General features: G+C 38.2%; 1 protein-coding gene across 1 annotated transcript; it reads right to left on the reverse strand.

Moving 5' to 3' along the window:
* Nucleotides 1-1,609: 1,609 nt before the first annotated feature.
* Nucleotides 1,610-10,950, reverse strand: si:dkeyp-117b11.1 (B-cell linker protein). Its single transcript, XM_038702802.1, has 19 exons — nt 10,763-10,950; nt 7,941-7,966; nt 7,802-7,836; nt 7,673-7,704; nt 6,826-6,919; nt 6,621-6,685; nt 6,470-6,515; nt 6,282-6,362; nt 5,201-5,229; nt 4,845-4,881; nt 4,592-4,664; nt 4,328-4,358; nt 4,108-4,147; nt 3,905-4,007; nt 3,684-3,715; nt 3,434-3,477; nt 3,278-3,346; nt 2,733-2,891; nt 1,610-2,580 (listed from the first exon to the last, which is right to left on the reverse strand). Exons 1-19 carry the CDS (start codon nt 10,907-10,909, stop codon nt 2,458-2,460), a joined length of 1,266 nt encoding a protein of 421 aa, XP_038558730.1. The 5' UTR covers nt 10,910-10,950; the 3' UTR covers nt 1,610-2,457.
* Nucleotides 10,951-11,175: the final 225 nt, after the last annotated feature.

Here is an 11,175-nt window from a genome sequence, read left to right on the forward strand (position 1 = left end):
CTGAATTAGACAAAACAGTTTTAACTTCCTCCTTTGAGAAATGTGATTACGTTTTGTATGGAAGGAAACAACTAAGTGCTGTATCGACATTTGTGGTCACCCTGGAAAGTAGTTGATCCTATGAATTCACAGAAAACTGTAACATGTTAAAAACACATTGTGTTTATTGGAACTGCATGCAATCAATTAATCGAATAATATATTAAAATTCTCCTGATTTCAGATTCTCAAATGTGAATATTTTCTGGTTTCTTTACTCCTTTATGACAGTAAACTGACTATCTTTGGGTCATGGACAAAACAAGACATTTGAGGACATCATTTAGACTTTTGTGAAACACTGATTTTCACCATTTTCTGACATTTTATAGACCAAACAACAGTTAGTTGCAGCCCCTAGTGTTTGCAGTAGATTTCAATCTTTTTATTCAGCTAATAAAGATAAATAAAATATATTTTAAGTCCTGTTACTTACATAATGATGGACTAGTGGCAATAGGTCTCCATGATATCATAATTTATTTATTATATATTTTTTTATGAAAATCTCTAACTTGGGGCATCGTGGTGGCCTAGCTTCAAAGACACTGGCTATGTAATGTAAATATCCCTCCAGGGATCTTTGTTGAAAGCCAAGCCTCTTCTCTCTCTCCCTCATTTTCTGCCATGTCTCTTCTCGCACTTCCTAATAAAAGCAAAAATTTCTAAAACACTTTTAGACAAAATCTATGATTTAAAATGTAATTGTGTCTCAGAGAAAAAATTAAAAAGACATCAATGTTACTTTAAAGTTAATAGCCAGCTGCTGTACAGTATGTTGCAAATCACACAATGTTCTTGGGGTCAGGATCCACAGAATAGATCAGTTTTTCATCCCAGCAGTTATCCTGTAACAGAGCTACACAATGCCTTACACCCACCTGCTTAATTATACTTGCTCCAGGAAGTTATTTGGTACTCATTCACACCACCTGTCTATGCAAATGCAGCAGCTGCAACAAGCCTCTGCATATATAGCCTTTACTGAAATTTCCAGCATATATTGTGATTAGACAACTTCAGACTGTGTTATTACTGTAAAAACACAAGTCAACTCTAAAAACACATGACAATATATGGTGTGTTAAGCTAAAAAAGCATGATGCTCGCTCTGCATGTAATTTCATGACTTTCAGGCACTTTACAGCCATAATCTAGCTTTTACTTGTTAGACTGAATCCATGTTTTACAGTAGATTTTAATGGCACTTCTTTTAAGTCGATAAGTTGTGACAGAAGAGTTGTTTGCCCACTTAATGAGATGATACCAGTCTGAAGCAGATGATCAAAATTATTAAAATGTAGGACTTAACTGATATGTGAATAATGTTGAGGTTTTACACTACATGGTTAAATCATGAACAATGGATTCTGTCATGTAGTATGCTCACAGGCCCTGGATTTGGCCACAGAGAAGGCGGTTTTCCTCTGACAGGAAGCAGGTGTAACCAGCAGCGTCTGGTCAGTGGCCACCAGAAGGCAGTTCACACACAAACACACAACTCTGGTGTCTCAGTTAAAGCCATAAACTCACCACACTGACATTCAATGACAACAATCTATCTATCAAGTAGAGGTTTGACCACAGTAGAGGTTCGAGTTTATTCAAAGGACTTCATCAAGCTTCAGTTCAACAACAGTAAATATAGGGAAACTGTGGTTAAAGAAATAAAATTAAAAACATTGTAATTGCACAGTATCTATATACTCAATTAACAAACCGTATAATCAAAATCAAAGTCATCAGACTAAACTAATCTAGGTAAAAGATACACTGAAATCTGCACCAGTGACTAAAATGAAACTGACTTATTCATGGAGACTTATCTTGATGGTTCATCACACATGACCACGATAATGGAAATGAGTAGGAGGCACAAAGTAATGGTGAAGATTTTAGCTGTATATTTGGAGGCTGTTGCCATGTGGTTTGATATCTTATAACAGCACAACAGAAATATACAGTTTGTATGTTCAAAGGTCTGTGGAATAAAGTGTTTTGACAGCCATATCACATTTCTTCATTCAAAGGTAGAAACACCAGACTCCGTGACTGTTTTTCACTAGAGACAGTTAACCTTGTGCAATTGTTGCTAAATTACATGGCACAAAACAGGAAAACCACTTTGTCAAAGCAAAGACCTTTAAGAGCTTTAAGTTTTGGGTTAAAGCTGTTCTTGTGTCATGTGGCAGTTGAGTGTCTTGGAGCAACTTGTGACATCTAAGTTTGCAGTGCATTAAAACTTTACATTGTCTATTTCAATTTACAAACAGCATCAATAGTACTTCTTCAGTATAACTGATTTCATACAGTTGTAATTACACTTTTGTGACAACCAGAAGATCCAAGTGGAAAAATTTCAAACTGTACAATTATCCTCATATAAATCACATCAATACAACGTGAGAGAAGCTACTGTTAGTTATAAGAGCGTGCAGGGTGAGTTAAATATGCCGTGTGCTTGGCCTGGCTTTTGCTGTCTATCAGAAAAAGCTGGTTATTTTTGTGGTGGGAAATAATCTCGTCGAGGGTGCCAAAAATCTGAGAGAGACAAAGATAAAGGGAGAAAGGTCAGTAAATGAAAAACCTGAAATCCTTCCAGGATCCTGCTTTCTTTGTGTTCTTCTTCTCCTTCCTCTCACTCTCTCTACAGCCCAATCCCCTCTCTAAAAACATGTCCAATTTGCCCTCACCTCTTCGTTCTTCTTGCCCTCTTTTCCGAGGGCATAACCTTGTGTCTCCTCCAGGAAGCGGATGGGAATGTTGTACACCTTCTGCTGGTAGAGCACAGCGAGGGTGTACGGCTGGCGGGCGCTCTGGGCTGAGCTGTTTCGGATGAGAAAGGCGCCGTCCTACAGCAAGGAAAAGAGAAGAAGACGGGAAAATCTGAGCAAAACTGACACAAAGAGTAGGAAATAAAAAGGGATGAAGAGGGGAAGTTTGGGAAGCTTTGATAGGAGAAGAAAGGCCAAAAGAGGAGAACAGTTAAGTAAAAATAAAAGTGAGTGATAGATTGAGAACTGAGGGAATGTAAAAAGATTGTACATGTTATACAGAGTGAGTGGTGGTAATCACTGTCATGGAAACCTGTCTGACTCAGATTTGGCTTTTACTTGTGAGTCAGCAAAAACAGGAACATTAACACTCCCCATTGTCTGTACAACACCCTTGCCTTAAGCCCTGGCGTTAGCTTGGTTGGAAATAAAAACTGAATGAAACCTAAAACTGTTTGGTTTACCTTGTTGACCCTCAACAAGAGGCCCTCCGCTGTCTTCCTGTTGCAATCTCCAGCAAACCATTCTTTGTCCTGTAATATGACATAATAATAACAATAACAGTAAACCTCTCCACACTAACTTGTGTGAAAGATTGTCCATGCAGATAGATACCATACCTCATTTCCAGATTGTTTGGGTGCCCTCATACCACCAGAGAAGGCTTAAAAAAGATGGAAAACATGTTGTGTCAAGTGTCAATTGCAGGTTTGGGAAATCCGTATTTGGCAACAACCAGATGGTTAAAAAGAAGTAAAGTATGATCCATGTAAATGTTTGGATTACATTAAGGAAGAATCTAAGCAGATCCCAAATGATCGCAGTCATCCCTCAGGATTTAAAACCCCCTTTTAAAAAATAGGAGCTTACCCACAGGCTTAGTGTCTGGAGGATTTGGAGGACTGGAATAAAGACAGGAAGGCTAATGTTATACAATAATTTTAATTCTCATGTATGCATGCACTTGCGGATGGGTTCAACTGCAGAAAAAAGCTGGAAATTAATGTAAATCATCACAGTTTTACCATTTTTACTAACATCTCAGCTGTCTAACAAAGCTCTCCACCCTCTCTGCATTCTTCACCTCTTACCTGGGTTTACCTTCCTTCAGGTTTGCTGGCATAGTGGGCTTAACAGTGAGTGGTGGTGGGAGTTTTGTCGGAAATGTGGCCCGTCTTGCTTCAAATGAAGGAGCTACAGAGACAAGAAATGTGCTTCATTGTCATGATCAAAATTATTTATTTTGTGTGGTTTGTACTGATATTTTATCAGTTTTTAAAGATGTGTTCTTTACCTGTTTTCAGCTCACTCAAGGAAGGCACAAATTGTGAACTCTGAAAGGGAAGAAATAAAAGTTACTTAGCTTAATTTCCTGGGTAGGAAATGGAAATACAGAGTAAGAATGAAATCTTCCATTTCTAATTCAGCCCCTGTCTTGATGGTCTCAGTTTAAATGAAGACAGAGCTTAGCATAAGGAAAAGATAAGACTGAGCACTGAAATGAATAGACTCACAGACATAGCTCTTGGTACCGGAGGTTTCATCCTGCAGACAGAGAGAATGTATATTTTCATTGCATGTTTATTACCAGGAATTTACTGTACAATGGCACAACTAGGCTACATCTGCCACATTTGCATTTTGCTGCAAAAACACAGCAGCATCATTGTCTGATATGACATGGGATTATGAAGGTGTGCCGACAGATTATCACAGGTTCGAGCATATCACCATGCTCCGGTAAAGTAGTAGGTTGACCCAGGTTGTGGGTTACTTACATGGTTACGGGAAAAGGTCCTGTCTGCGGAGAAGGAGGCATCCTCATCGGACCACGCGGGGGAGGAGAGCAAGCTGCAGCAGGAGCGGGAAAAAAGGAAATTAGCATTTTTATTAGACTTTCCATCATCTGGAAATGAACTACGGCTGTCTTTCACAATACATAATGAAGTAGTTTAAGTAACTGTCTGATCATCACTCACAGATCAAACTGTTCATTAAAAAACACAGTTCTTGGGAAGTGTGATAACCTACCAGCTGTCGGCTCTAAATACAGGTCATCGTTAGCTTCCTGGAACACAAAAAGACAAAAAATGTCATGTCATTACAATAGATATGAGCAATACACACGGTCAAATGTGCCAAACGTCGGGTCATTGTATGAAAGCCCAGCATTACAGTTCAGGCAGAGCACTGAAGTCACGCTGACATTAGTTGACTGACATGAGTCAATTCATGCTTGCAATGCCACAACCGGCTCAGTAGTTTAGCCACCGTCAATGTTTAGATCATCGAGAGGCACTAGTCTTACAAATGGCCACTACCAAACCATTCCTGTATCGGATACTTTTCCACACATGAATCATATCCTTTATCCAAGTTAAACTTACCTGGTCTTCATTGGGATCCAGATACACATCTGAAATGCAGAAAAGAAAATGCTAGCAGTGATCTATGTCATTGTGGTATCATACAGGTCTCTTGTGGTGGTGAACTGTACCAAAAAGCTTTTATAAGTGAAGACAGTATGAGAGAGAGTTAACAAGTGCCAGAGTTGACCAGATAATGTCAGTCAGTAAGTGTGTTAGTTAGTTGGTTGGTTAGTTAGTAAAAGGAGTTATACTGAAGTCTCTTATTATTTCAATTTTATAATATTACAACATAACACAACAATATAATGTTACATTATTAACATCACAGGTGGAGACATAGAAAAGAAACAAAACAACACAGAATGAGACAGAACTGTACCAGACACAACAACGCTGCACACTGTGATAACCAGGACTGCTGATAAATATATTTTACTGTGTATATGTGCTGTGATCATAGGGCAGAAGGCAAAAGGTAGAAGACGAATCAGACCTGTAGGTGCTGTAGGGAAAATCAGGCAAAGCCAGAGGATGTGGGAAAAATCTCCTACTGATGGGTAAGGTCCTCGTCTTTTAAACTAATGGTGCAAAGTTGTGATTGCCTTGGTGTTCTTGCACCTCGTTTTATTTTGGTAATAAGTTGAGTTTCTAAGGCACTCATGGTGCAGCTCAGCGACACTACACTAGGTGGCACTCTCTTCTTTGTTTCGCTCACAGCCGCAATCTCTGCTTGTCTTACACTTACAACCCAGTTCTACTTGTATTTATGCATTCTTAACAAACTGCTGTTGCATTAAATATTAAACACAATAAGTCTGTGTGCCATGTGGGTTTTTACCTGGGAAAGATCTATAAGACAACAGGTGTGCAGTAACAGCAAATGCCAAGTGGTTTATGGAGTGGGTTTATCAAATGACTGTAGGCTATTTCTGTAAATAGCACATGACAAATAAAAGCTCATATTTATTTTATTTTAGTTTATCTGGTTGCCACATCACCTCAGTAAGACATTTACCTTCCTCTCAGTCAACTGTCATTTAGAGGATGGTGAATTATTTCTTGAAAAGCTTGTTTGTGTTGGTCGAAGTGATTACTGCACCTTCCTCAATGTTGGGTGCAGGTACCGGTGGAGGAGGCATCTTCTTTTTCCCAGGCTTATCATTTCTGTCTACATCAGGTGCTGTGAGCAAGAAGGGTGTAGTTATACCACATAGAAGAAAGAGGTCAAAGACATGAATAAAATGCAGCATTTATGTAGTTTCAAATGAAAACAGATGAATGACTCACGTTTCTTGATGCTGCGATCATAGTCCTCAGCGTGTTGTTGAGGTTTCTGGATGACAAAGGTGAGATAATTTAATTAAAACAAATGCAACATCTTGAGACAGAGGCAGAGACACACAGAAAACAGACTTTTAGGACACTCAGCTACTGTTACCAAGGTTTTTCCTATTCTGGGTGGAGGAGCCAGCCTCTGTGGGACAGCAGGATTGGACATCCTCTCTGCAAAAAGGAACATTAAGTGACAGAATTCAAGGGGAAAAGTTAGTTAGTTTTAAATTGTCAGAGGTATCTATGCTGAAGGGGGCATTTAAACTGTTTATGCCCAAACTCTAGCAGCAGTAATGACTCAGTGCTGTTACCCAAATATACGTTCTCCTCCACTTGTGTCTGTGGGACTTTCATAGCTGGACGCTCGCAGGGAGGTACTTCATACATGTCACCTTCCTCGTCATCCTGCCAATAGAAAATTATAAAGTTTAAGTTTCTGCCTCTGGATCTGTGGTTGCAAGCCCCCTGCTATGTTGCTGCTACAATTGTTATGAGTCGTATTATTATTGCTATCATTATTATCACTGTTGGTCATTTTCGTTGATATTTGTATTATCACTCCATATGAAAAGTGCAGGGAGATAACTTCTGTTGTGAACTGGCGCTATTTGAATAAAACTGCCTGCGATGGACTGGCGACCTATCCATGGTGTACCCCCCCTTTTGCCCGATGTCATCTGGGATTGGCCCCCCGTGACCCTGTACACAGGATAAGCGGTTGACGATGGATGGATGGACATCAGTAAAACTGTTTCAGTTAAATTAAACCATAGCCAACAAGACTGGAAACCTTGTGTCTGCATTTTACAGTACATTGTGTGCAACAGTATAAAACTATGCAGGAAATCTGCTGGAATTTTGTATATGCCACATAGCCTAGGTTGATGAGTGAGTGAAATGCCAATAGAAAAATTATATTGTGATTTAGTTAGATTAAAAAAAATCCTCAGTGAAGCAAAATAAAAAAGTGAAACATAGAGAGGGGGAAGGACAAGCAGCAATAAGGTGTTCCCCACAAAAAAAAAAACAGAGCTTTAAATGTGGCAACAATATAAGAATGAGATATAGATGTTTAGAAATGCCACATGTATGACTTTAACAATATTTGATAAAACCTGTAAAAGCACAAATTCAGGAGCTTGTTGTCTTTCTACTTACAAACTCATCCTGTGGCCATCCTGCATTGTCATCTGAAACAGACATGTGTAAAACATACATTGATAGATAATGAGGTCTGTAATCCAGTGATGGAGGGATCATTCGTTCCAAGGTGAGGTTTATTCTCACCTGTCCTTCTGGGTGGAGCTGGAGGCCCACTGTGTCTGACGGAAAAAGGAGAGGTAAGATGCTGCAGTACCAATTTATTTCAAGCATAATACATTAAAGGCAAAACTAATGAGGCTTTGCTAATAGCCACAATACTTACAGGTTCTTCAGTTTTCCAAAAAAGCTCTGAAAAACACAGACACCTCAGATGAGTCACCTCAGAGGTTTAACATAGACAAAATAAACTTAACTGCATGCTTTGCTATTAATTATTTACATTTAGTTATCTATTTGCTTCATTGTCCGGCCTGATCCAGTGTCTGCTTTTCGGGAAGGCTTAACATGATGAACAATAGAGCTTTATTTAGTACACATGGCAATTTAGTCCAGTAAAAGAAAAACACCTGAAGTACTAGATAACACTTTATTGTGAAATAATATAGTACAAATCATTAACAAAAGGGTTGGCTTAAAGCTGTTTTGTCTTTACATGTATTTGAGGTACTGGTACTTTACTATAATGTTCTGCTAATTTATACTTTTACTCCACTAAATTCATTTGATAACTTCAATTGCTAGACTTTGCAGATTCAGATTAATACAGTTTATACAACATATAATCACCAACTTAAATTATGACATTACTATAGGTTAAGATATGATTGACTCAATATGACTTTATTGACCCTCCAGAGGGGTCAGAGCTACACAGCAGAATTTTATCTAAATAAAATTAGCCCTACCTTTCCCCGCTACAACTTTAAAGGGATGCATACATTAATGCATCCAATAATTATAATCCAATAATATGATGTATATGTTATTCTGAACTCGGCCATTCTGCATAATGACTTTTACTTTTACATTGGTACTTTGAGTATGGCACACTACTTTTACTTAATTAAAAATCTGAATGCATGGCTTTTACTTGTATTGCTATAACTGTACTTCTTTCACCTCTGCTTATTTGTTCACATACTTCTGATTAATGTTAAAAAGGAGGGTATTATTTCAGTATTCTAACTATTTAATCTCTGTGAATATTGTCCTCTGACTGTTTTGAAGCAACATTATCAGTTACAACCCAGACATGTTCACCTCCAGAGATCTGTCTGGGTTTGGCTGGAGGAAGAGGAGTTAAACATACATCTCAAGCGAAATCAGGAAGTGGAGAGACAGTATCTCTGTTTTCCCACAGTGCCAGGTGGTGGTAGAGGAAGTGTTGATGTAAAGTCAATTATTACAGATACACGGAACGGGAGAGAGGGAGGTACTATCTCTCGTGCATTGGCACGTAAAACATCAGAAAACACTTTTACTTTTTCAGCACCTCCTCATTTATCAACAGTAAAGCTGTTGATAAATGAGGAGCAGGTGAGAGGGGACAAAGACAGATGATGAGAACTACGTTGCTATTTATTTATGACATTTTCCTCACACAGTAATTTCAAAGGTATCTGCATTTTAAGGTTGGCTCAACAGTGACAACCTTCTGCTTTGTGTTGACCACAGTGTTGAACTGCTACCTGTTATAACTTCTCTCTGAAGGAACATGTTTAGAAACACCTGTGTTTGTTGAGGAAAAAGGTAAAAGTAAAATATACGTGAAGTGAAATCTGATGCGAACAAGGAAGATACACACTGAGTATCATTCAAATTTTTCACTATTCAGATCAAAGAAATAGCGCGTCTGTGTTCAGTGGCATCGCTCAAAATACTGGACCCTCCACTCTGTCTGTGCTATCACAAGCAATTAAATTAGATATAAAGGGAAATGAAGAGCTAGTGTATTAATATTATATTTTTTATACTTGACAGAGATATTAAGATAAGTATGTGCTGAATATCAATTATTAAACTAAAAACAAGCAGGTGCCATGAAAGGATTAATTGTTAATCCAGTATTTTTCACCAAACGTTGAGTACTCTAAAACACATAATAAATATTTCTGTGGGCATTTTTAGTTTTAGTGTAGTCACACACGACAGACTGGATCTTACAGCGATATTTTTTAAAGTTTGTTGTCAACATGTGAAAATACAGGGAACTCCTCCAACCACAAAACATTTTCATCTGCATGAATTGATTACACTATACAAGGGGAACTTGAACTTTGTCATATCAGACCAGTAAAAAGGGTTCAGAGAGACCGTTCAACCTACAATCTTGTGCTACCAAAACCTCATCTGAGAATACTTCTGCAGTTAGATATCTCTTATACACAATGATATCTGTGAAAACTCAATGAACAAACATGCTGTGTACAGACATATTCTCACTGTGACTCAACAGAATCTCTGCAAGGACCCGTGACAATTTGAACACATTTGCACTAGACAACAGAATAAAAACTGTACAAAAAGAAACATTAAAAGACTTATGTACATTTTCCCTGCCTGAAACATTGCAGACTGAACTCCATAGCAGCCACAGCACTTTCTAAACTACTGCATGGTCAAATTTAATGAAAGAAAGTCTGAAATGCATTGTGCAAAAAGTCACCTGTATAAACTGTGATTTAAGTATGTCTTCAAAATCGCAGTAAATTACACACATCCATCTCTAATAAATTCCACTTAGTAAACTATGAAACTTATTTTGTGCAGGGCTGTCAAGCAAAGACACAAACATAAAAGAAAGTTTAACAAACTTGTCTGACCTTTCAGAAAAGTCTACTCTATAGTAAAGCACATTACTGAATCCTGCAGGTGTGTTTACTTTCAGGTTATCTGCAAACACGAATTGTCTGAGTTCTTTTACTGTTTGCCTTCATACTCCCACACAACCACAACCTTAACAGTGTAGTGGCCGTCATATCTTTTCCCCTATTCATACTCCAAAATAAAAAATGCTGAAACAAAACAGTTAGGTTTACAGTGGAGTCAGTCTGCCATTGCCAACACCTCCTCACTTCCTCCTCACTCCACCCAAAGTTGTCAGAATGTAAACCAAAACATGACAATAATAAAACTGTAACTTACCATTGTCATGATGTTGGGTTGAGTCTCGCAGCTTAAGTTATGAGGAAATGTCTTTGTTTCTGTTCTTAGATGCAAATGGTTTAGAAGATTGAAAGTGAGCGATACAGAGAGAATGTGAAGACCAGCTCTAACTGATCTAATTTGCATTTCCTACCTGTGTCAGACAGACAGCCTCACCTGCTGCTGGACTGCCTGCCTTTAAATGAGCTGTAGTCACTGCACAGCTCATAGATGACTCCAAATTCCGCTACTGCTGATGTCCACATAACCAACTCAATTTTATAAAATTTACTGTAACCAATAAATAACATCTCCTTTGTATTTCACCTGCAATCAAAAGGGGAAATACACACGAGTGTCATTACTAAAGCTAAGTATGTAAGATGATTTGTCATTAAGCAGGAAGACTGCAT

Source organism: Micropterus salmoides, unplaced genomic scaffold, assembly GCF_014851395.1.
Source record: "Micropterus salmoides isolate LMB-PRFRI ecotype aquatic unplaced genomic scaffold, ASM1485139v1 Ms_hic_scaffold_7, whole genome shotgun sequence".
Classification (NCBI taxonomy): Eukaryota; Metazoa; Chordata; class Actinopteri; order Centrarchiformes; family Centrarchidae; genus Micropterus; species Micropterus salmoides.

What these genes read in the sequence shown, in the direction of transcription:
- si:dkeyp-117b11.1 (XM_038702802.1), bottom strand. Translation starts at nt 10,909, where the DNA reads ATGCAAATTAGATCAGTTAGAGCTGGTCTTCACATTCTCTCTGTATCG. An exon ending in AACCCAACATCATGACAATG is followed by an intron (nt 7,967 to 10,762) that starts GTAAGTTACAGT and finishes TGTGTTTTTCAG; the next exon opens with AGCTTTTTTGGAAAACTGAA. An exon ending in TGGATCCCAATGAAGACCAG is followed by an intron (nt 4,882 to 5,200) that starts GTAAGTTTAACT and finishes TTTGTGTTCCAG; the next exon opens with GAAGCTAACGATGACCTGTA.